The sequence below is a fragment of the Neopelma chrysocephalum genome, unplaced genomic scaffold (assembly GCF_003984885.1).
Source record: "Neopelma chrysocephalum unplaced genomic scaffold, ASM398488v2 Primary Assembly neopelma1_24, whole genome shotgun sequence".
Taxonomy (NCBI): Eukaryota; Metazoa; Chordata; class Aves; order Passeriformes; family Pipridae; genus Neopelma; species Neopelma chrysocephalum.
Window position 1 is genome coordinate 16,998,044 of NW_020897693.1, and position 26,615 is coordinate 17,024,658.

The window sequence follows — 26,615 nt, forward strand, 5'->3', positions numbered from 1 at the left end:
ATGTTGTCACTGCTGAGGATTGTTCTCCTCTGCCCGCAGTGTATGTGGCTTGGCCTCTAGCTGTTAGGCTTGCTTGGCCCAGGGGTGTGGTTTCTTGTTATGCCTAGTCTAGTGCAACTGTGGGTTACCCCACAAGGGCGGTCTCACCCCCTTGTCCCTTTGATAGGTCTGTGTGGATGTCTGCTGGATGAATCAGTTCAGCTTGTTGATCTGCTCCCAGAACTGGTCTGCAAAATGGTGAAACCACAGGTTGTGTGGTATGGGCAAGCTGGAGCGAATTACTTTCCAGTGAGCTCATCAATATAGACCTGATGGAAGGATGGAGGGAGGCAAGACTAACCAATTTTTTGGCACTGGCTTGCTGCTTCTTTTTTTGCCTTCGCAGTAATTTGGAAAGATTTTCCCTCTAAACAAGGGAAGGTGAGGATTCAAGTTCAAGATTCAATTTCTGTGGTTTATATAAGCATAGATCTCTTTATTGTATTGTACTCGTATGACAGTCTTAGTGCTGTACGAGTGTCCAAGTGTGGTGAAAGATCAACTTACAGATGTTGCGATTGGTGCAGTACATTAATTGGTGATGCCTTTTGTGGTGGAAACTTCTATTCATTAAGGTTGGAAGCAAAGACCTACTATCTTGTTTTAGTTCGCCTAGCACAGACTTATGTTGTGAGTTGTTGCCAGAGAAATGGTCAATCTAAATACAAAAGACTTTATCCCCTTGTTAGTGCTTTGACTTTTCTTCCTTAATCTTGCCTTTTAAATGACTGATGTCTAGTAGAGGGTTGTTTTTTTGACCCTTTTTTGCAGAATCTGGATCAGAGTTCTGCTTGCTCTCCCCACCACTCTCTGCTGATGCAGTATGATATTGTGGTTTGACAAGCCTGGCCTGGGCATGCACACAAAAGGAAGCACAATCCCACTTTCCTTCCGAGTTGATGCAGAAATGGCAGTGCTGATGCTAAGTGTCTGGTTAGTCAAAGGAAGACAGAGCTAGCTGTGGGAAAACATAGGCTGCCTAAATGACCATTCCTGTTCTCCCTGAATGAATATGTGGCAGGCTGAAGGGGAAGATTTACATAGGCTGAATCTTACACATGAATTGTCAATTGGATCACGTAAAGATTCACTCTGATGGAAATCAGAGCCTTCATGATGTTACATGCAGCATGTCTGTACAATAAGGACAACCCCTACTCTAAAGAATTAATAATTTCTACATGTAATAAATTGACAGATGTATCAAATAATGAGAACAAAAACCCACAGTGAAATACTGATTAACAAACTAAATAGAGGCTCCACTTATGCTTTGCCTTTTACTCTCTGTGTTGATGCTTCTTGTCCTGTCTTCTCGATCCCTGAAATATCTTTCTGTTGAAATTGTCTTTCTCTGTTCTTTTTCCCTCCTCTGATACACTGCATGCAACATTATCACAATTAGACATGTTTGTTGTGTCTGTGATCTGGTACTGGCAGAGTGAAAATTCTTCTCAGATGTAATGTCCTTCTAAGAGGATTTAGTTGCTCTTTTTGTCCTAGATAGTGCATGTTCCTGTTGTCTGCCAGCATATTCAATAAACGGTTTGCATTAGTCTAGTGAGGGGCATCATATCTAAACCAAGGCTGCAAAGACCTGTTCTGCCTCTATGACTCTTCCACCCTTTCCCCTATCCTGACTGTAATAGCTCTTAGGATGGATCACAAATGGGTATTTAACCATGTAATCACAAAGGTCAAGAAATTTGAGAACAGAAGCATAACTTGGACTTGGTTAGGAATCCAAGTGTTAAACCCTGGATTCCTGACTTGGGATAGTTTAGCTGTGGCAAGCTTTAAATAGTAATTTTTGAATGTTCCTTTTTGCTGCTTTGTAGCAGCAAGCTAGATTGCTGGGTAGAATTCTGTGAATACATGATTGGCTCCAGTGGCTGTATTTACCCAATAGCTTAAGTGTTTTTCCCCATAACCTTTGGAGATCAGCTGTACAGAACTTAACTTGGGAGTGTCATCTTTGCAGACTGGGACATAAAGGTTACCTATGGTTGTAGGGTCAGGAGTGCTAATAGTTAGGTCTTTTTTTTTTTTCCTCTCTAAGGGTAGTTGGCAACTTTACTTTGGAGTCTATGGACTTTTTTCTTATGAGGGTAAAGAACTGTACCATGGTGACTGGTTGTTTAAGAGCTGTTTTTTTTCTGCACAGTAAAGTCAGTGGCTTTTTCCCAGATTAGAATGTTACGGGTTTTTAAACATTTATTGTACTTAAGTATAAAATGATGTAATTCACTGTGTTTATTCCTTTTCGTAAGAATTTTCAGCAGAGTAGCATGCCTATCCTACTTCTAAATGTATGAACACTTGATAAACAGACTGTAAGAAGAAAATAACTTGTGAGCCACTGGAGTAAATACATCTGTAGAGCCTTAAACAGGAAATGACCCCAACTGCTTCTGTCAGTTTGGCTCTAAGGCCATGCTTCTGGAAGCAGTGAAGCAAAAGAAGGAATCAAACTGGGCTGAGTGAGGAGGAGTTGGAAGATCGTTCAAGTTTTTATCTTTTTGAAGCTCGTCACTCACTGGACCACTTTCCTTATCTGTTATTTACCAGACTGCACAAAGCTGTTCCAGCTTATGGGGATCATGGAACTGAGAGTAGGGGAAGGAGGGCTAGGAGCTCTTCAGGGTATTATTACTGATGAGTATATAAAACCACCGTCTTGAAGCTTCTCTTCTGTTTTGAGCGAATATCAGTATGTTTCTGGAGGACCTGAGAGTTGTGTTATCACTTACGTATAGTCAAATCAAGACTGCTTCCTGTCCTTTGCTTATTGTGCACAGAAGAAGGTTTGTTTAGGAAGGATATCTGGCAAAGAAATCAAGAAACTAGATTATAGCATGAAGGGCAGAAGATTATAATTTCCCCATGGAAAGATGATACCTAAATCATCTTGTATGTATTTCAGTTTGCCAAGTGTTTATGCAGTTATAAGGAGGGACATGGGAATGATTTCCAGAATGCTGTTGCTATTTGTAATGCCACATTGATAGTGTATAATAAAAAAATGGAGGGAGGGTAACGAAACTCTAAGCACACTTCTCAGAATCTGGACTTAATGGACGACATTCAGCCTCAGAATAAAGGACCAGAAAATGGGAAATCTAACTGAGCTCAGCCTCTGAAGTTGAGATGAATGCCATCATGACCATAATAGTGTGTAGCTTAGTGGCATATTGTGACTTCAGTTGATCTGATCTTGGCTTAGCAAGGTTTGTTGGCTGAAGGTCCAAATGTACCAGATGATCTTACTTAGAGAATGATCCATAGGAACAAATGTTATGTTCTTACAGTGTTAGGGAATGGCAGTGTAAGGTACCAGAAAAATTTAGCAAATTTAGTGAAGATACAAACTGCATATTAAGGCCTTTTTCCCCACCACAGAAATATTTTTTTTCTTACTGAAAAAAGTAATTTTACTGCACAACCACTGAAAAGGATTACTATATAACTCTTCCAGTTGTAAGTGGAAAGACAGAAAAAAAGTCTGTGTCCAACTGAAAAAAACTCGCAGAAACTTCTCAAGGTAGATTGTAATTATTGGAGATAAAATTCTGCTATGAGTAAAAGTAACTAGACAAGTAGCCTTGTGTTCTGTTGCTTCTTTACTGTTACCAAATCATTTTAGGTAGCATTTATAGCACTGATGGGCTTGGGTTGTTCTTTGATCAGAGGAAGCACTCTGTATTTGGCTGAATAATATCACGTCTTGCAATGCCCACAAATTGACTCAAAAGCTTGATTCAACTTGATTTGTCTGTCGTACCCTTTGGGTAGTCCCAAAGTACAGTGGAATAACAGAAGGAAAATTGCTCTTGAGTCATCGCGGTAAATGCATCTGTAAGACAGGAGACACCACACAGTCTATTCATGGTTTTTGGCCATGAGATCATGGTTCTAGCAAAAGGCAGTATGTCTGCATGTAGGAGACAGAAGAGTTTAAAAAGCTTTTTCAGTATCAAAAATTCTTCTTCCAGGGCTGAATGATATATCTGCTTAAATGTTTTCTGAGCTTTGTGAGGAATCTTTTATTTAAATATGCACTTCAGATCCTGGAACTTGGTCCAGGAAGTAATATCAGAAGCAGTTCTTAATAATATTGTTAATACAGACTCTTCTCATGAGAAAAATCTGCAAGCCCGTTCAGCTTGCATTGGAGGGAAGCAGTGGTTATTTCAATATGTGTGCATATCTTCTCACCTGAAAAAACTAGTCTCAGAGAATGACACTTTCATGAAAGCAGGCAGCACAGTAAAGGGAAAGGACCACAGAAGTTACTTGGCTGTGGGTGAAGTTTCCTCATGGGTTTGCATTTTGTTAGACATGAAAGAATCCCCTCCCTCCATTTGGCAACAGATGCACCAAAATGGACTATTAGAGATGAATCCATCTGAAACTGGCTTTGTTAATCCTGTTTCTCATCTAGCTATAGGAATTATTCAGGTGTGCAAGTTGGAGTCTTGCTGGACATAAGCCTATTTCCAGGTTCCAAAGTAGTGGCAAAGGTCCAAGTGCTTAGTACTTCAAGCTCGGGAGATGTTTATTTCTCTCTCATTAGGAGGCAGAGGTCTTGAATGGGCTTTAATTGGGTTGCACTTTAGGACTGTTCAAAAGCTTTGGTTAGTTTGGGATGTGGCTGCTTGGTTGCAGAGTGATATTTCTGGCAAGAAGCATGTTAAACCTGTGTTTTGAGCTAACTGCTTGCTGGCTGTTTCCCAAATATGAATGAGGTTTGGGGTGGAGTGGGTTTTTTGGTTTTTTTTTTATGTTTAAACTCATGAAGTTTTTGGACTGGATTTTATCTATTAAGGTTCTGATATTGTGCTCATCCACAGCTTAAGGGTCCATGGAGGCTATGCTCTCTTTTATAGCAAGAAATTATAACTAGAATATCTGAAATAATTACTCCTAGTGATCCACTCTGTGCCTCTGAGTGGCTGAATGTGAGGTAAAATATTGCTGAATGTCACAGTTTACAGCTTGGCAAATTCCATTTATTTTAGCATGCTGGATTATAAACTGGTGCTTTAGGAGCTGCGCACAACTGTCCTGAGGTAACGTATTGCCAGATAAGATCCTCTGGATTGCTGGGTCTAGTCTGATTGAACTGGAAGGAAGCTGCAGGCGTGACTCTCTTTTTCCCTCTGGAGACGTGTTTCTTGCTCTTCAGGCCGTGTTACAAGGCCTGTGTGCTCAGCCTGGCCAGGGCAGAAGCTAGCTGAGGGCTTTTGCAGAGGGCAGGGAAAGGAAGGAAAGGTGTCCTATTTACTCTTAAACATCCTCAGCGTCTTGGAGTACAAAAGAGACATTTTATAATGCAAGTTGAACCAGTTCTGATGGTCTTTCCTAACTAGTTACATCAGAAAGGCCAGGGATCATTACTTCTTTTGCTGATTTTTTTTTTCTTTCTTTTTTCCTTTCAGCTTTCCTCCCCCTCCACCTTTTGTCTTGCTTTCAGTTCACCCATCTGCATCTGGTCTTGCCCAGGCAGCTGCTGCTCTATTTGTATGTTCCCTGGGGGAGCTCCGGTGCTCCTTTAAGATCTCCTGTTGCTTTGGGAATTCACCTTTTAGACATGGTGCTTCATTAGCCTCTCTCATTTATTTAGTACTGTGAGAAAAGATTTCCCCTCCCAAAAAGCAGAATAACGAGTTTCCAGCAGCCTGTGCTTGAGAGAAGAGTGTCTCTATGTAAATAGAGCAGGTTTAAAAGCTATTGGCAAAGGAGCGACTGGAGAGTTTTTGAAGGAATACTGTTTGACCGAGTTGGCGCTGTGAGGCCCTTTGGAGGCTGAGGCTAAAGAAATCCCCCCTGCTCTTTCTCACCCAGGGAGGGCTTGCCCACTGATGAGCGACTGTGCTGCCCCTGTGCACTGTTGCCTCTGGTCCCCTGCCTTGGTCTCAGCACGGTTGCTCCTTTTTGTTGCTGCTCGTTAGAGAAAAAGAGTCATTCGGGAGTTTTCAACCATTGGGTTCTACGTTTCCTCATTTGCCGTCCCACTCCCCTGCCGGGTGTTGTGGGAGAGTCGTCCCCTCTGCAGGCGATGGTGGGAACGACCCCAGCCTCACTTATCATCAGTGACAAATCAATGGCAGCCTTCAGAAAACTGGCCCCCAGGATCCCCGCTCGGCCCAGCTCTGGAGCAGTGGGAGGCTTCCCTGGTGGATAAAAGACTCCTTGCAGCTCTGACTTGTTGCCTTAAATCTAACTGAAGAAACCTTTTCAGTCTCTTCATCAGTGGCCCCCTCCCCTCTAGATTTGTCTTGGGGAAGGTGGTGGCTGATGGAAGGGGGGCACATGGGGAGGTGGGGGGAGATGAGACTGGGGGAGCATTGGGGTTTGTAGCACTTTTTTCTGTTTCCCTTTCACAATAGCCTGGCTACTGCATGCAGAGCTAGGCTCACAAAGCCTCCCTGAAGTGCCCAGAGTCCTGCAGGGCTCCTCACAGTGAAAGTTTGCTGTGTGTATTCCTACCAACAATACAGCTGGGCCCAGCAACAGGCTTCAGCTTTGGGCAAATATTTCTACAGCTTTTCCTTAATTGCTTTTGAGGGGGGGAGGGTGAGATGGGTTTGAGAGGTAGGAGGGGGAAAGAAATTTTGTATATGCGAGGGAGACAAAAATAGAAATGGGTGGAGGGATTTATCTCTGGCTTCTGCAGTCCAGGCTTCTAAAAGGAACCTTTGTCAGCATTCAGCATCCACACTAAAGCTAGAGAGTGTTTGGGGGAGCATCGGTGTTGAATCTGAAGGAGAAGGGAGATTAAGGCACACAACACATAGTGGTTTTCAGCTCAGCCAGTCTCCTTTTTTTTGTTTTTCTTTAAGAAGGAAACATAGGTGACAAGCCCCTTGTGTGTAGTTTCATCCAAAGTGTTGGTGCAGACTGAAAATACAGCTTTTTCTTGTGCTAAGTATGTCTAGCTTATTTCTGCTTAACCATTCTGTAGGATTTTATGCTTGATTTCTTGTTCCCTCTATTACCTGTGAATTGTCTCTCAGTTTCTAGTTTATTTGATCTGAGTCCCAGCTCCAGACATGGAATAAATCAGAGAAGTGATATCTCTTTAAAGCAAACTATTTTAACTGCACTGTCTGACAGGTTTTGGCCTTGAATGTGCCTTGAGCCCATTACTGTAGTCCTGGGATAGACCCGTAAACTCATTTCTCTGTGCTTGGTCTGTCCCCTGTTTCTAAAGCTGCAGTGGAGATAACCTATACAGGATGAAACTGCTCAATTTTGTCAAGAAGAGATCCTGTGAACCCACTTCTCTGTAGCATTATGGGGAAAAATTAACCAGGTTACCTCCTTTAAATATTCCTTTCCATCTCTGCAAGGCTGGCAACAAATTTGGCATGCCCACAGTTTGGAGTTAAATTCTTACATTAGTTGAGCTGTGTTGCATGTGTATTAAAGATTAAATGTTGTCTTAGACCCAATATTCTTGTTACAGTAGGAATATCAGAAACATAATCCCCATTCCAGATGTATTATGTCAGAAATTAAATTTGAGGTGGAGATGCTTACCTGTGTCAGTATTTTTCTAGGGCAGGGAGTACTTTTACTGTAAGGTCATAGTTGCACAGATTTTTTTACGCTGAGCACATATAGAGCTGTACATATGGAGACTGAACTTCCTGAACTCTCTGGCCAAGGCCATATGCAGGATGAGCAAGACTACTGTGCAATGGTAAAGCTTGAAGTAAAGTTCTTAGCATGGATATAACCAATGCTTTTAAATAAAGGATATCCTTGCCTTTCGTTTGGAGATGGGCATAGAATATGAAACCTTCTTTGGAGAAGGAAATTACTAATAGGCCAAATACCGAACTGAGTAAAAAGAATATAGAATATCTGTACCCTCACTAACATCTGGTGACTGCCCCTTTATTTTATATTATTCATGATATAGTATTTGTAGAAGCATTCTATCCTTAGAGCATCACAACTGCTAGCGAGGCAAGGTTTATAGGAAAAGAGAACAACTTTGGTTAGACCAGCTAATGTGGCTGGAAAAACAAACAAGCCTTTGGGAGCAGTTTGTCCTGAGAACTAAAATAGAAGCCTAAGTCTTTAAGTGCAAGTTGAGAACAGTTGCTTTGAGTCCACTGTGTTAGTGAATTAGAAATTCCAAAGGAAGTCCCAATACCTCTGGAGCAGAAGGGGCATGATGTGTAGGAAAGGAGTGGTGTCACTGGGGCCAAGCCTACTGCAATCTTTGCCTGATTTTCTTTTGCAGTTGATAAAAGTTTCACCGATTTGTAATTTTCCAGGCTGAAACTTGAGGGAGAGAGAGAAGAGTTTCTGCTTAAAACTGCCTGCGAAACTTTAGTTTGGAAAATAGGGACAGAGAGAAAATGCTTCTGCTCTCCATGTTTAAAATCTTTCCATAGTACAGAAAAGTTTGAGAATATTTGTTAAGCCTCCCATGCTCCAGGAATTAGAAAAAACCCCCACAAACAAAACAGAAGGGGCTTAAGAATTTTTTGGTTTCTCTGAAATTCACGCATGAATGGTGGAGTTGTAAATACTTTTCAAATATTCAAATGTTTCTAACATTTTCAGAAATTTCAATTGGTGCTTGTATGTGCTGAGTAGGAGTTGAAAAACCTGTTAGCAAAAGACCCTTTGACACACTCTGCGATAGACATTGACTGGCCAGTGACAGGCTTGAGTTGAACAGGAGCTCTGCTCCAATTATTCCCCTAAGTGAAGGGCTGCAGAGGAACTGTGGTCTACATAATGCCTTCTGAGAGGCTGCCCTCTGGGCTGAGTGCTTCTTTGCTGGCCTACAGGCTGTGAGGAGGAGGAAAAGGCATTAGGCTATTTCTGTGTGATACAAAGTGGTGTTGAAGATTGTGTTGCAATGCAAGAAATAGCATGGAGAGCTATTTCTGCATCCTGCAAGGGATGCACACAAAAATGGTGCAGCTGTGTGGTGTCAAATACTGAATAATACAACCTGTCTGCCTGTTCAAATTATTCTAGGTAATTTTAAGGGGTTAAGTTTTTGGTAGCTAGGCGATTCAGATGGAAAAGAGCTGTTCTTTTGCCACCAGCTTGCACCTGGCTTAAACTTGTATATGTGTACTCAGTGGGAATAGAGAGAAAGGTGACTGTGCATGCACCTGATTAGAATCACGTTTGAATTTATGGGCATTTTTCAGGGGAATAAAAAAAAGAAGAGAAAAGTTTAGGAGGAAGGAGTAGCAGAAGAGAAATGGATTATAAAAGCAGGGAAGCTTGTTAAGAGGCAAAAAGGAATAAGGGATTGTGGGCAGGTGGAAGGAAGGTTCTGGGAAGTGGGTGTGAGATGGGACACTCTGCCTTGTGCTCTCTTTTCCTACATCTTGCTATTACATCCAACCTGTACCTCTTACTCCCAAGTCCCACTTTTCTGTAGTGGCTCAACCACAAAGCAACTTGTGTCTTTTATGTTCTTTTCTGTTGCCTGTCCTTTTTCTTAAAAAAGGGGACTTGCAAGTTTGAGAGGCCTGAGGCTGACCTGTTTGGCACAGTGTTTTATTTCTATATCACCTTTTCTTCCATTGTGTTTTATGAGCAACCAACACTCGTGCAAGTTATGCTTTGGCATTTCAAGTTGGACACCTAGAAACAAAGGTTTCTGGCTTGGGACTCTGGCTGTCAGAGATCTAGAAAATAAAGCTGATGAAATGATTTGTAGCAGTAAGATATGAAGATGAACCTGTGTTTATGAACTGCTTGACTGTTGTGGTGATGAATACCATATAATAATTCTACATTCAGTTCAAGAGTTTGTGTTGCAAATAAAGTGGGGTTTGTGTGGTGTCCTGAAGGGCAAAAGGGGTCTATTAAAAGCTGAGCGGGTGAATTTAGTTCTGGGATTTCAGTAAGGCTTTTTTTTTACTTGCTTATAATGGATTTTAAATGTCCTGTGTAATCAATAGCAGCTGGATTAGTTCTTCTGAAGCATGCTATCTAAGATACTAGCTTTCCCAGACTGTTGCTCAGTTCTGAATAGCAGGAAGCAACCCTTTTAAATTCACACCTGTGAAACTAAACTTACTAAAATCTTCCAGGACCTAGTCCCTCATTTCCCTTCAATGGAGAGAAGGCTGGTGCTGGGGTTCATGGTGTGTCTCTTAGCATGGTATTTGCTGCTACCTCTGTGTTTATTCTGTTCCTCATGGATCTCAGTGTTGTCTAATTTTTCATGCTACACATTTCCTGCTCAGTTGGGGAATATATGTGTATATGTATATATGCGTATACTATAATATTTTTTTTCTTGGAGTTTGTCCTGTATTAGTTTCCTTCTGCTTCTGCTCCTTCAGTAAGAGGAGGTCTAAGTCTCTCCTAACACTGTGCTTGCAGCCTCTTTCAGCCTCTTTGGACCCGCTCCCTGGTGAATGAGAAAGCTGAGTAAGGGCCACAGGTCTGCACATGAAAAACACAGGGAACATGAATTGAGATCCATGTTAATTCCGCCCCCCCCTCCCCTGAAAGTACCTCTCTGTAATTACAGTTCCAACATCCTCCAGAAGAAAAGGGCCCTGTCTCCCCTACAGTCCCCCTGGCAAATTTGATGCTCCTTGCAGCAGGGAAACCAGGCGTGGAGTGGAGCAGGTCAACTGGGGCTTGAGAACGCTCCCCTTCCGTGTCTTCATTGCCAAAGGGGGTTGGGGGCTCTTCCTCTTCCCAACCCCCTTCTTGCCCCTTCCCTCAAATCTCCCAAGTAAATACAATTTTATTTTATTATATTGCTGCTGATCTGCTGTTGTTTTTCATACAAAAAGGGTGGAAGGGGCAAGAAGGAACGAAAGAGTCTGGCGACAGGAAGAGATGAATTGCCGAAGAATGACACTGGCAGGGACTATTGTTCATTTTAACGCTGGAGCAGGAGCAGAGAGAAACGTTCACACGCCATTCTTGGGCATCCTGCTGGGCAGACTAGGAAAGGGGCATTCCAGCTGGTCGTGAGATTTGGCTGGACAGATTGAATTGGGCTGAATAGAATGCTCGCTGTTTATTATTATTATTTTTTTTTCTTATAAAGAAGCCCACTGATTAATTGCAATGGAACCCGATTAAAGGGAGAGTCTGAAACCCACACAGACATTACAGACATGAAGCTGTCAGCCTACTGGTGTGTGATGACTGGGCCTTAACCCTTTATAAGGCTAATGCGGGAGGGGGATGCTCACCGGAGTCAAAACTGCTCAGTCTATGTGTTTGTGTGAGAGAGGACTTCCGTTGTTTGGGGAAGGAGTTGTGTGCGCTGCAGGAGACCTGTAAACAGGCTGTATCTCATGAAAGACAAGGAGCTGAAGAATGAAAATAAGGTTTAGGGTTATTTTGCTCATGAGGAGGTTGTATGGGGGTTTGCTCAGATGTTGCTGGCTATATTTTAATAGTTTTGCAGAACTGAGCAGCCCTTGTCCATATATGTCTCTCCTGTGCAATTCTGAATGTGGCAGTAGGAAAAATCTGCGAAGAGATAATGAAAAGTTCCACAGACTGCTTGGGGAATGTTGCAAAATAACTTGGTAGAAACATGAGGAACATAAAAACTAGGTAAGTATATAAAAGAATGCTGTAATCTGTGTGAGAACAAAGCTGTAGTTGAGCTGAATTTGGGGAATGATGGGGAGATTGAAAGTGGATGGGCAGCTTGGACATATGTTGTTTCAGCAGTGATGGGATGGAATTTCAGGATGCTTAGAGACCCCTTTCTAGGACTGAAACCTCATTTTTATTATATATTTAATTTCAAATGTGTTGAAAAAGAAGTCCATATTGTGATACTTCTGGTTTTCTTTAACCTGTTTTTTACTCAGCTGATTTAATGTCTGAACATGGTTGAATACCCTCTGCTCATTCTTCTGCTTCTTTAATACCCTGTTTATAGCTTGCTTCTGTTGAGAAGCACAGATGATTTATTCAAATAGACTCTTCAAGCTTTGAAAGGGGTCTGTGTGTTGCAGTGTGAGGAGATTGTTAGGGGGGGCAAACACTCTTGCCCCCCAGCAATGTTCAGCTTCAAGTATGGTACAGTAAAGGATGGCACATAAGATCTCTAATGAGTATGCTCTCCAATAGTTTTATCTTTTTCTACAGCACCCTGTGCACATGTGTGCCCACTGGCTCGGAAATGTTTCCGTAGAGAGGTGGAAAGAGTGGAGATGCAGTTGGAGCAAACAAAGGCCCTTTGTGGGCTCTGGGAAGATGACAGAAGGATTGCTTTTTGCTCTCTAAAGCTCCTCATTCCTTCCAATTCATAGAATGATTTAGGTTGGAAAAGACATTTAAGATCATAGAGTCCAACTGTTAATCAAGCACTGCCGAGTCCAACTGTTAATCAAGCACTGCCAAGTCCAACACTAAACCATGTCATTAAGTGCCATGTCTATGTGTCATTTAAATACCTACAGGAATGGTGGTCTACCCCTCCTCTGGGCAGCCTGTTCCAATGCTTGACAACCCTTCTGGTGAAGAAATTTTTCCTTATGTATCTAAACTAAGCCTCCCTATGCATAACCTGAGGGTATTTCCTCTTGTCGTGTTGCTTGTTACTTAGGAGAAGAGACTGACCTCCACCTTGCTATAAACTCTTTTCAGGGAAGTGTAAAGATCTCTCCTGAGCCTCCCTTACTGCAGCTAAACAGCTCCTCCTCCTGTGACTTGTGCTCCAGACCCTTCACCACCTTCATTGCCCTTCTCTGGACATGCTCCAGCACCTCAATGTCCTTTCTGAAGTGAGGGGCCCAAAACTGGACACAGGATTCAAGGTGCAGCCTTGCCAGACACTTGTACAGGGGGACGATCACTGTGGCCCTGATCCCGCTGGCCACACTGTTTCTAATACAGGCCAGGATGCCATTGGCCTTCTTGGCCACCTGGGCACACTGCTTGGCTCATGTTCAGCCGCTGTCGACCAGCACCCCCAGGTTCTCTTCCCCAGGCAGCTTTCCAGCCACTCATCCCCCAGCCTGTAGCGATGCCTGGGGTTGTTGTGACCCAAAGGCAAGACTTGGCATTTTGCCTTGTTGAACCTCATACGGTTGTCCTCAGCCCACTGATTCAGCCTGTTCAGATCCCTATGTAGAGCCTTCCTACTCTCCAGCAGATCAGTGCTCCTGCCCATCTTGGTGTTGTCTGCAAACTGACTGAGGGATAAAGATAATAAACAGGACTGACCCCAATACTGAGCCCCAGGGAATGCCACTGGTGACCGGCCACCAGCTGGATTTAACTCTGTTCACCACCATTCTCTGTGCCTGGCCATCCAGCTGGTTTTCTATCCAACGAACTGTGCACCCATCCAAGCCAAGAGCAGCCACTTTCTTCAGGAGAATGCTGTGAGAGATGGTGTTAAAGGCTTTACTGAAGTCTATGTAGACAACATCCACAGCCTTTCCTCGTTACTGATCAGGTCACATTGTCATAGCAGCTTTCTGAGGTGGAAGTTGCTTTTCTTCCTTTTTTTTCTTTTCCCTGCATCTCTGGTCACTTCTATCAGAATGCAGGTTGTAGCCTCACTGGCTTAGCTTCATGGGAAGCAGCTGTTAAATGGAGGAGTCTTTGTGTTCAGTTCTTATTGGGAAAAGTTCCATAGAATATAGAATGTTCTGAGTTGATGATCCCACAAAGATCATCAAGTCCAGCTCTTAAGTGAAGGGCCCATATGGGCATCAAACCCACGACCTGGATATTATTAGCACCATACTCTAACCGAGCTGATTGTCAAAATGGGAGTATCTTTAAACTCTCTCTACACAGACATTTGTATTACGTCAAGTGTTTGAGTATTCAAGGAAGAAGGGCACTAAGCTAAGTCCTACAATTCATCAGTAAAAGGAAGAATAGCATAGACAGGATCTTGCATTGTTTTCACTGCATCCTTTTCACAAAAAAGAGCCTTCTGCAAAAGCTGCTCCTGCAGGCAACTGTGTACCACTCCCTCTGAGAACGTGGTATCTGTTGAGATCCCCAGCCAGGGAGACTGGAAATGTACACTTGCTCTCAGCTGACCAGGGATGAGTCAAATTTCATGGTAACTCAGCATCAGTGTAGCCCAAGGAGTCAGGAATGCAGAGTTTCCTGAGATTCTTATTCTGTATTAAACATGGAGAGAAGAAGGTAGATGAGAACCACTGTAGTCTGTAGTTGCAAAAAATCCTATGCGCAAGTGGGACCTAAAAAGTCTGCTGTTCACACCCTTAAGTGGGGAATTGGGCAGGGTAGTCACTTCTGTACAAAAATCTCCTTACTCTTTGCGCACTTCCCATGTCTTCTCATTTCTCTTGTGTTTGTTTGTGGCTTCCCTTCCTTCTTCTCTTCCACCTACTAGCCCTTCTGTAGTCCTTTCCTGCAGCTCTGTTAGCGTTTAACAAATTTCCCTGCAGTTCCTACGTTTCTTTTGGCTGTAGCTCAAGGCAAACTCCCCAGATCCAAAACTAATTTAGGGCTCTGAGCAACAGTAGCATTTAAATGTTGGCTTTGTGCCATCAGGCGGGCAGGCTCTTCACTGAGAAGAAATCTAATTCCAGTGTTTATTAGATTAACAGTGGCCTCAGGACTGGACTTCCTTTTAATGTTGGCCTTTTAATAACTGTAAGGCTAATACAGGAACTTGGGAACCCCCAGGAGGTCTCAGGAGCCTGGCTCTGACCTTTTTTTTAGGAAGCAGGACTTGGATCCAACTTAATTTGGGTCAGGGAGCATGGGGGGGCAGACTGGTGAAGTGGAGCAGGTGGTGTTATTTTGACTTGCCAAGCAGTGTGTGTAAATCCTTCCAGGTTTGTGCAACAGAGACTTCGATTTCCTGCAAGTTTGTTTCAATGAGCTCTCTGGAGTAAGGACCTAGGTAGGGAGGGGCAAATTGTGCCCTGGTTAAGAAGCGAAGTGGGACCGGATCTGCTTTAATTTCTCAGTTTGGCCACAAGCTCTTTGGGAAGTCACTTAGGGCTCAGGTTTCCAAGCATGAAGACTGCCTGTGGTGGGAGGTATGAGTACTTTGTTATACTGAGAGTCAGGTCTAAATCTCTTAGGCCAGCTGTGTAACTATAGTTAAGTGTCTAGTTTTCCACTGATTTTAATTGACTTAGGCACCCAAATACTCACAGTTCTATGCTGTTTGGCTTCCATTTTCTGCTTCTGTATTGAAGATAATACTTCCCAGCTTTTTAAGAGGTGTTGAAATTTTTCATTAGTAGAAAAAGGCACTCTGACACTGTAGTAGTAGAGGCCACACACATACCTAGAAAGATATGGTTCTATAACTGGGCTATTTTGCTTTTTGTTCATCTTCCTCTATCTGCCTCAGTGCTGTTGCTATTATTTAATTGAAAGTAAAGCCCAGTGTGAACAGTATGACACTGGCTGTAGGGGATCCTCTGGTACTTTTCGCTATTGTGGTGAATTTTTCTGGGATGTGAGTTTGAATGAACTGTGGAACTTGCAGTTTTTTAGAGCAGCACCTGAGACTCCAGTTTAAGCAGAGGAAGAGTTTTATGACCACTTTCTAAGTGTTGCGAAGAAGTCTGAAGTCCAGGTGCTGTGGGAGGTGTAGGTTGGTACTTCATGGGCTGCCTAGAAAGCAAACAAATGTGGGTGCGTTGAATAGGGGCTGATGTACAGTATAGCTGCCCTGCAGTAACTCCACCGGTGTTTTTTGAGTGCACGTGTGTCTGTATATATGTGTTTGTATATATATTAAAAAAATGTTGCCGGTAAAAGTTTCTTTTTTACTTTTAAGTAAAAAAGGCAGCACAGTTGCTACAATGTCTCTGTGGTTGTGTAGTACCTCCCTGTTGCCAGACCCAGCCCTATTCTTCCAGCTCAGTCTGGCCAGTTAATAATTGCCCGTTTGCCCCTCATCCTCTGAGGGCAGCATAATATCATGTGTGGAGTTTGTGTTTTAGAAAACAACATATAGAACAATTCTCTTTGTCCCAAGATAGCTCCGTTTATCTTGTGGTTTGTGCTTTTGAAGTCCTCCTGCCTGTGGGATTGCAAAATGAGCTCCTGCCTCCTTATTGCCACAAAACCACACTGTATCCTATCCCTTCCCTGGAGGACTCCTCTGCTAAGCAGAGCTGTTGTGGTTGGCTTCCCAGTCTCTTGTGTGGCAGAGAGCTGGAAAGCTACAAAGCTCAGACACTCCGCAGCTAACATGATGGCTACTTTATAGAAGACCAAAATAAACTGCTTAAAATGATCTCTCTCTAAGAGAATAGTCCCTATCTTGTCCAGGAACCTGGCCTTTTCTGTATCATGCCATAATGATGGGAAGAATCTGATTGCAGCCCACAAAAGCCAAAATAGGCTTTTTTGGATGCAAAATTTGTTTCCTTGCACTATGTGCCTGGACAACTGCAGTCTAGCTAAAATCTAAAGTTCCTTGAAAAAGAAGACTTTGACTTTTACTTTCTGAAAAGAAGTGTATGGCTGTCCGTGTTGGTGTAATCTGAGACTGATCAAGGTGGAATTCTTGATTAGGTTAAACAAAGAAAAGAATGTTCTGGGTTTTGGAGAGAAGTTGGGTGCATGTTCTAAAGGGTTGAATGTCCTCACAGCCAGTCCAGTGCCTGGAGCATCTGAAAGATGAAAGAAACAGGCTGATAATTTCCTGTGGGACAAACTTACTTAGAGTAGTTCAGAGAGCCAATGCAGGGTGAAACCTTGAAGAGCAGATCAAAAATGGCTTCCAAATGTGTTGTGAACAAGGTTATGGATGCTTTGTAAGTTCAGAGAGCACTGGACAAGCACTGGTGCAGTAATTAACAAAGCTCATGAGTGGTGTGGGAGAGGAAGCTAAAAGCTCAAGAAGCTTCTGAATCGAAAGGGAGAGGAGCCAGTTTCCTGAAGGTTCTGTGGTAAGGAGGTGGATTCTGAATTTTCCTAAGTACATTTATCCTTGCAACCCAGGTTCAAAAATGCCACTTTTAGTTTTTCTTGGATCCTTGAAGCCTCTGAGCACTAGTTTTCAAGCAAAGATGGCAGGAGTGCTTCCTTCTCTTAGCTGCCCTCTTTTGACCACTCCAATTTCCTTTTCCTGCACTTCAAGATAGCTTAGCTGCTCATGACACTGCAAGTAAATCGGTGCAGTTTACAGACAGTAGATTAAAATTAATTGGCATTAATTTCAGTTTTTCTTAATGCTGTGATCTGTAACAGGTTCTTTAGTAGTATCTGTCAGTTGGATACCATTACTGTTCAAGACTGTATGCAGACAGAAAGATGTATAGCTATCCTAGATGAAACTGAAAACTGAGTGGGTTTTTCTTTGCTTGTTTTTAGATTAAGTTTAGTTAGTCCATGCATGGTCAGATGACAGCTATGTCTTTCTCAGCTGTTAAGCAAGGAATTCAGTGAAATCTCAAGGATGCTTGCAGCTTGGAAGAGGATATGACAGGAATAGTAGCAGAAACAGAATGAATGCTGGAAAAGTACTGATTGTTTGTTTGCCTTAAAACTTAATACTTGGGTTACTTAAAGGGAAGTGAAGTAAAAGGGGGAGGAATGCATGTGTGCAAATTAAGCCTTTTTCTTCTCATATTATAGTTATGAGTGACAGATGCCAAGCTGGTTTTCATTAGGCCTTGTAGGCTGCTTGCATTCTTCATCCATTCAGTGAAGGGGAAGGTTTGCAAGGCTTCAGAATTTCTGAAATAGCTCTGAGGTTCTGATTCTTCCAGGTTGTTTTCCAGAAGTGACAGAGCATATCTTTACTGTGACTGTAGTAAACCTTGGGTGCTCCTGTAGCTGAGGTAATGTAAGAATCACTAGGACAATTACTTCAAGGATGAGAGAGACCTGTCTGTCTATCAAGTAATGGAAAAGTTAAAGGAAAGCTCATGAAATTTAAAATGCGAACATTTTCTGCATTGTAACTGGGAAGACAAACTCCAGTGTTTCATTAGTCCCGATCAACGTCTGTAGCTCATCTCCATGAACTTTGATAGAGTAGAAAGATTTCTGACTGTTCAATGACCCTTGTTCTCAAGTGCTGTTGTGCTAGTGAAACTCTTAGGGGACTGTAATAGGTGAAATACATCAGAAGTACCTTTTTCCTGGGGGTTATCTGTTTAAAACAGCAGGTTGCTACTCTAACTGGCACTTGGCAATTGTGAAGGTCACCTGGTAACATTTCTGGTGTTGTGCCATTATTTTCTAAATTTTAGCATCTACTGTGCTGAATGATTCACGATAAATGAAAAGTAAATTGTTTGCAACCTTTATGGGACAGGAAAGGGTAGAGGCTGTTAGTGTGTGGGTTTAAAAAAAAACAACCACAAAAAACCCACCACATTGAAAGAAATGGAAAGTTATGTGTCTCATGTTGCTGAAGTGACTAATTCTTGCAAAGCATGATGTAGGTTTAAGGCAGTATTTTAAGGTGTTTTTCTAGCATATGTGTATTCTGAAAGGGTTTGAGTCACATAACTCTGCCTGTTGGGCCCTTGTGGTCCAGCTAAACATCTGAATGATGTCATGCAGCAACAACCTTTTATTATTCTGCCCATTTCTGAGTGGTATTTCATTTCTGTTTAATGTTCTTAAGTGGTCCTCATGTCAAGTAATTTACTACTGGGGGTAAGTCCCTTGGATTCTTCATTGTAGTTCTCTGTTGCATGCAGTTGCACAGGAGCTTGCAGCTATATAAGGAAATGCTACTTCAGGTTAAAATTAGCAAAGTGTGTTTCTTGATGGCATCCTTCAGGTATCACTCTGCACTTCGTAATGTAATATGGATGACATGCTCTGCTTAAGAGAGAAAATCTACAGGTAATGAATGCCAAGGTAGACGGAATGATTTTAACAGTAACAGGAAGGAAATTTCACAAGGTGGGAAGCATAATGCTCCTGCTCCTTGGAATCCAGGTTTATAGGTAGGAAAAATGATTTAGTACACAGAGAAAATGTAAATCTGTGGGTTACAAGTATCTAGGAGGCTGAATCTCTTCCAGTAAGGGCCTTGGAGGTGAGAAGCAGAATGTCAGAGATGAGGTCTTTGCACCTTTGTAGATTCTTGGTAAAACAAACAGATGCTCCCGCTATCTAATGGTTTTTTACACACTTTTAGAGAGAGTGGGTCTTTTATTATTGCTCCTTGATTTCTCCAGGCATTGCAGCACCCAGCCTTTCCTATTAATATGTTCAATCTGTTTCAAATGAATTTCCACCAGATGCACTAGCTTTAAAAAAATTTTTTTTTAAAGGCTGAATCTTAATTTCCTGCCCATAATTCTAATCTTCTAAGGTCCCCTCTATATTATTTCTTTTTCTACTGTTGTGTTTGTAGAGGAATATTTCCTATTTTGGTATCATTTGCAGCTCCTTTAACTTGATACTTATTCTTTCTTCCAGTTAATTAATGAAGTTACTTAATGGGACTGGATCTAATGCTGATCCCTATAATACCTACTAGCTATCTCTACCCCCTGCAGCTTGACTTGCTGCCATTTCTCATTATCTTTTGTTTATGGTCATTCAGCTGATTTTTTTGATCTGTGTGTGCTGGTAACCTAGCCAATTTGAATTAGTTTTTGACTAGGATTTCATGGCAATCATAATGCCTTTTCAACTATACCTTCTATTCAAAGACTCTAGATATGTAGAAACAGATTAAACATTAAGTCTTTACTACATTGTGGTGGCGTAATAGTAGTATACCCTCTTCTAGAAGGGAAGAAGTAATTTTGTCTAGTGGTGTAGACATGGATAGAGTTAGGACAACTATCTAGAGACCTTAGTTATAGTCACATTGATTATTGCAAGGTATTAATTTATGACTTTAGGATTTGGGAGAAGGAACTGTAAAAATTGCTTCTTGATCCTTGAGTCTTTTTATGTTCAAATCAAATCCTCCTTCAGTATTTCTTTTTCAACAGCTGTTTCTATAAGTGCTTCCTATTCCCTGGGTGCAGGTTGAGGTTTTTGGTGGGATTGCTGGTCTTCACTGCTGTGGGATCAGCATTGGGCTCCAGAGACTCAATCATGTTTTTAAAGGCCTCCTATTTCTTTGACCTATGCTGTGTTTCTGAAAACACAGCTTCTGTTTGTCTCGCTCTACTTCTTGCATACACCCATCGCACTAACACTGACTCAGTTTGCACTTTGTTGCACCCTTTATTTTCTTTAAGTCCTAATTAGTGGATGCCCTATGGAATTTCTCTTCCTTATGCTTCCGATTCTTGTGCTCATATCAAGTGTAATGTTTTTCAGGTGCAACTTGTGAAGTTGTGCAGTTTAATATAGTAGCTGAAGGATGACTGTGCTTAGTAATGTGCCTCTCCCTAGCGCTTTGTTCAGTCAGATGTTTGAGAACCAGCTGGTTCAGGATTGAGGTATCTCTGCTTTTTCGAAATGAAAGGGGAACCTCTAAGATTGGGAAACTTTCATCCTCACTTGGAGACTGCCATAGTAGGCATAGTACTCAGTTCCCAAAAAGCTGTAACATTTTCAGTCTCTCTTCTCTGGTTCGTGTGGTTGTGTTGAGGTTTTTTTGATGCCCCATTTTTTTTGTCCTTAACCTTACCACTATCATGTTCTTCCTCAAACAAAACTGTAACAATTCTGTTTGAATTGAAAACTTTTGGATTGATCTTCCTAGTGATATTAATTTTAGTCTAGGCAGGCTTCAAATACTTGGAGACCATGTGGGTACCCAATCAGAACTGCTTCAGATGCTTCCATAATGGGAGTAGAAAAGAAGAGAAAACTGTTGGCTTTTATCAGTGTGCGGTGCCCCGTCTGACATCAAGCTGTTGTGCTGCACTCTTGCCTTTGCTGTGTCTGCCAGCAGAGCTCTGAGTTTAAACAATGGTCAGCAAATCCCTCTTCTAAAGCTGGATTAACTGTACTTTTTCCTTCCATGGAAACTGCTATTTGGGTAAGAGAGGAATCCAAAATTGTCATTTTCCCTCAAGACAGGCAAGTATATAAAGCCAAGCTGCTTTACCATAGGAATTCATGGAAGTGCTGGATAAAGAAGGAAAGTGTATCAAGTAAACTATGGTCAAGGCCATTTGAAATGTCCAAGGTCTGCCCTTGTCAAGGTGTGTATGTGATGGGAATGCAGAAGTGAACCTGGCCTGGAAGTGGAGAAAGAAGGTCTGTGTCGGATACCATTTTTTCCTCTAACAACAGATATGCAAGGCATTAAGAGGGTATAAAAGACTGTGCTACAGAATTCACTAATTTTAACCCCAAGTAAACAATCAGATGCTTATGAGTTCTTAAAATACAGAAGTAAGAAATGAAGTGCATCTTTTGAAGTCAGGGCAAAATACTCTGATGCTTGTTCCAAATTTGTTAAAAACTGCTTCTGGTGATATCCTTCCACGCTTCCTCTGTGGAAAAAATCGCACAGCCTTATGCCCGTCACTATTAGGACTTTAGTTCTCTCCTTTTGCCTTTAATTCCATTATTCATGTTCCAGTTCTTTTACACAGTCCTGGATTTTTTTCTTCTCTGTCACTGTAATTTGTCCTATATTTTCGCACTAGTTCAATATCCACTTGTACCTTCTGTCCTGACACGATTTTTATGTGGTAGGGTTAAAATTATAAAAGATGGTATTGTCATATTTTTGGTTGTCTTTTGTAATAATGAGGATTGCAGAAAGGTCTCTGCCTTCCATTGGAGGTCTTCTGTAGGCCATGAAATGGAGTTAGGTGCCTGTCCATGGAGGGGGAGGAACCCAGACCCATTTGTTACTCAGTCTTGGACCAAAAGAATGATTGTTCTTTCCAGAGGCTTCTGATTCTGAGCTGAACAGTCTGCAACTGTAAATCATGCCAAATATGTTTGTAGTTCTGGCTTTTCTAAAGCTATTGGTGCTATTTTCCTTGCACCATGGAAGAACTAAATGGATACTTAGCTGTGGTTTTAGCTGTGTTATTCCATGTTACAGGTACATGAAGAATTGCAGGGTGGCGCAAAAAACCAATGGCTGTGAACTTATTACTACTAATTAAAAAAATTACAGTAAGAGTTTGTGTTAGGATGAAAGGGAAAAGATGCAATCAACAGGGTGGTGTGGAGTGGAAGAGTCTCTTTTATGTAGCTGGTTCTTGGTACCTGGATAGAAAGAAAATTTGAAAAGGCATCATGATGTTGACCATTGATGCCAGGATCTTTTGCAGGTGTTCATTGAGGAAACTTCATCCATATGTGAATGTGAGAAAATTCTGATATTGCTAGAATGCTGCCGGAGCCTGACAGAGCAGGAATGTGTTCATGCCAACAAAAGAAAGACTTCTTTTCAATAAGAACAATCATTCTACATCCCCAGGAAGATGGTAGAGTCCCTATCACTGGAGGTTTTCAGGATGTGACTGGACAGGGTGCTAATTAGTCTCATCCAGGCTCCCTTTTCCACAAAAGGTTGGACCAGGTGATCTTTTGAGATCCCTTCCAACTTGGACTATTGCATGATTCTTTGTTGAAGCAACAACCTGTCAAAGGTTGAATTGCTACAAAATAGTGATAAGGGCTACCATCTGTCATTATTTTTACTGAAGAGAGAGAGGATTAGCATGTGTCTTTTTGGAATAAAGCATGCAATCAGGACTTAAAAGAAACAGTTTTTCACTCTCCCCTAGATATCTGCTGTTTCTATTAAAGCAACAGCTACAGAGTCCAGTTTGGTAATTATTCTGTCTACTTAAGCTTCCTTTGCAATGTCAATGTTTTTATGAGTCTGTGGCTGCTATATAGTAGCTCTGAGGATTGCAAATGACCTCATCAGCAAAAGGAAGCTTTATATATTAGGTTTTGCTTTATGGGCTTTATTGTTTGGCCTTAAGAAGAGTTGTGGGGAGGGGTGGGGGAAGCAGAGCAACAACTAACTGTTTAATAAACCCCCCCCCCCCCCCCCCCCCCCCCCCCCCCAAAAAAAAAAGGGCAGAAATAACAGGATGATTATTGACTTCTGCTTTTTGGTCAGAAATGACATAACTGCTTTGCCAACTTTACACGGATTACAAAATTACACAGATTACACAGATTGTAAATATTGTTTTAAGGGGGTTGGGGGCAACTCACCCTTCCTTGGGAGACATTTCATTTGTCAGATAAACAAGAAAGTATGGAGGATATTTGGAAAGAATCTGAAGAAACTGAGCATGCCATGCTAAATTTAAGGTGATGGCAGATGTTAAGTATGGGGCTTGTGTTTAGACTGACTTCCTGTTTGTAAAATCCGGAGGTTGTTTGTATACTTTGCTAGAAAACTGTTTAGTTACTGGATCCTGCTGCTATCCCATCTGGAGGGAACCAAACTGCAGACAGTGAAGATGATTTTTTGGTTGTTTATACCATGGGCAGGTGAGAGAGTAGGAAACTTGTGTTATGGTCACATGAGGTATCAGGAGAGGCCAGGAAAGTTGTGTGATGTCAGCTCAGCACCTGCCAATATGTTTAGCTTTCTTGTATTGTTTTGTATATATTGCATTGATAAAATATGTCGGGTTTTTGCCTCCTGCATAAGTGAAAAGATTTTTGAATATAGAGAGTTAGTAAAATGTCCCAGCCTGCAATGTGATGAAAAGTTTTAGGAAAAATATTTGCATGGTTAAGCCCAGAAGTACCTCTTTGTTCCTTCTCCAGAAGAATATGCAGAAGTGTAAGTAGATATATCTGCTTTGATTGTTGGTCCAGTTGCCTGAACAGCAAACGCTGATTTCCGTCCTGTTCCTGGACCACTGACTAACTGGGATTGGAACGTGACACGGGAGGTTTATATGTGCGCTTGGTTAGTCTTCTGTCTCGCGCTCCCAGCGTTTAATGAGAGCTCGAGGTAAAGAGAGTTAAGTCTTCTGCTAAGGTTTCTCACACCAAATACAGCGCTTCCGCTTGTCTTTGAGGGAGTTGGAGAAAACATGCTTCTCATCTTTATCCTTCCTGACCCTCTACTATTAGAGATACAGTTACAGGGTAATGTCACTGGAGCTCTGAGCACTGGGAAATAATCATGAGACACCAAAGGTGAAATACTATCCACATTGAAATCATTGAGAAAATTCCTGCTGTCTGCAGGGGATGCCACGTTTCATTCACCTTGTTTGTTTTACTGGGAAAGACCAGCCACCCAGGACTGGTTCTTCTGATGCTGTTCATAGATTGGAAGTAGTGTGCTCTCTGAACCATCATGTGCATTACTAGTCCAAATGCAAGACAAGGGTAAATTGTGATTTATAAAATGATTCACTGTAATGACTATAAGGTTAGTTTCCCTATAGGTCACAAATCACAAACCATTAAATTTGCAAAGGTCATAATTTGAAATAAATAGGCAAATTATGCTTACATATTAGTACTACAGATATCAGCTAGTGCATATGAGAGAGTGTTGGTATCCTAATGTATCCTTCAGCTTCCAACAGTTTCAGTAGCATAGTAAAAACACAAAGCAGATGATGGAACATAGCAACTTTAATGAGGTGGGAGGAACAGATTTAATATGTGTGTGCATATATATAACCTGATATTAGTAGCAACTTTGAAGATAACTCTGTGTTTGACAATACAGCAGATTAAGTTACAGTCGGCAGACTGGGACAGCTGTGCTAATTCTTTCTTTGCTGTTGCAGAGCTGTTCCATGCTGCTGTTCGTATGGGGAAGGGCAATGAAGCTGGTGAAAGGATTGAAGAACAAGTCTTATGAGGAATGGCTGAGGGGGGTGGGAGTGTTTAGCCTGGACAAAAGGAGGCTTGGGGACCTTATCACTCTATAAACTACCTGATAGGAGGTGGTAGGGAAGTTGGGGTTGGTCTGTTCTCCTGGCTAACAAGTGACAGGATGAGACGAAATGGCCTCAAGTTGTACTGGGAATGTTTAAATTGGATATTAGGAAAAATTTCTTTGCTGAATGGGTTGTCAAGCACTGGAGAACAGACTACCCAGGGAAGTGGTGGAGTCTCCATCCCTGGAGGTATTTAAAAGGTGTGTGTAGATGTGGCACTTACGGACGTGGTTTAGTGGTGGACCCTGGCAGTGTTGGGTTAATAGTTGGACTTGGTGATCTTGGAGGTCTTTCCAACCTCGGTGACTCTGTGATTATATTCAGGAGCTAAGATAATTTGCTTTTACTTCTTTTCCTCAACTCCCTCATTTTTGCTTATCCAGAAATAAGTTATTAAATATATTACCCTAGTTTAAGAATGGTTTGCCTTGATGTTTGATCCTTTCCTGTCCATAAGCCTGGGCAGGATAGCGCCAGTCACTAGTACTTTCATGTTTGTCTTTTTCTAGGTGGTCTCCAACAGAAAGTGATATTAGAGCTTTTCAAGTAACTGGGATAAGTGCTTTGGGGTACTGTTGAGGATAATGGTAGAAAATTGCTTTGGAAAAGGTGATTTAAACAGCAGCTACTTTGGAGACAATATGCAGCTAGTTCTGCCTTTTTAAATAGTTGCAGACAACAGCAGAGGATAGTTTGTCCTGAATTTCCTGTGCTGTCAGTTTGAAGAAACCTGTTTGATTTTTTGTGGGAGGGTTGTGGTTATTCTGAATTTTCCTGCATTTCTAATAATTGGATATGTTGCATAGATGATGCACTGCTTTTCCTCAGGGATGTTTGTGTTGCTTTTTTTACCTTCTGACCCTACATCACCCACTTGCTGTCTTTTTGAATCAGCCTGTTCATACCTGGTAAGTCCTCTGCAGATCTGACCACTCTACCCTCTTTTGTTTTTTATTCACCTCATGTTCTTTCAGCCTCGATCCCTTGTTACACGAGATATTGGCCGCTTTCCCTAGTATATGCAGTAATACTTTGAGATGTATATGTTCTACTAAACCTTTTAAAAATAACTTGTAGTGAATGTGGGGAGAAGAATAAAAGGTTATTACCCCCATGGCAGACTGTGAACAGAAGGTCCCACAACAATTTGGTTGGTGCAATTCAGCAGCTTGCCAGATGTGCTTGGAAAATGGTTTGTAGTAAGGCCTTGCAACCTGCAGTGTAGCAGTTGGGAGCAGGCAGCAGAGGCTGGCAGAAACCTCCTCAACCAGTTTTGTTGCAAAAGAACCATATTGTAATTCTTCCTCAAGGAAGAAATGCATCCCCTTTAAACTTAAATCTTAGCTTTAGTTTCACAAATGGATGTCTTCACTGCAGGGAATTCAGCTGTTGAGAGAGTTGCAGAAGTGTTACATATGATTTTGAAGATACTGCTTTTCTCAATTAGCATGGTAAATAAGGACATTCTGGGGAATTTTTTTTCTTTTTTGCTTAGGTTGATACAGTTCATGGTTCATCACAGATACACTAGATGTATGAGTGAGGTAAATGAAATCAAAAACCTGCAAATAGTTCAGGATGTATATGACTACCACTTGGGGCACATATCTCTCTGTAATTCTTTCCTTATGATCTGTTGTTTAATCAGAGAGCTTTAGGTCTGTTTGAATTGCAGAAAGAAGGAACCATGCAAAAATATCCAGTCAGACTAGCCTGAGGGGGTTGATGATTGATAGAGTAATCATTTGTTTAACAAAGAATTCTACTCCACAGAGTTATCCCTTCTCTTGTAGTGTCAGAACTAAGTGTAGCAGCAGCAGCACAGTG

At 41.8% G+C, this 26,615-nt stretch overlaps 1 protein-coding gene across 4 annotated transcripts in view; it reads left to right on the forward strand.

The window, feature by feature from the left end:
• Positions 1–26,615, forward strand: part of LRP4 (LDL receptor related protein 4) — a 96,255-nt gene that overhangs the window by 25,698 nt on the left and 43,942 nt on the right. The window contains exon 4 of one of the 4 annotated variants that reach the window (XM_027705486.1): positions 5,306–5,310. The exons of the other annotated variants lie outside the window; for them this stretch is intronic. Within the exon in view, the coding sequence (XP_027561287.1) occupies positions 5,306–5,310 (5 nt within the window). The remainder of the gene's footprint in view (positions 1–5,305; positions 5,311–26,615) is intronic. 4 annotated transcript variants of the gene reach the window in all.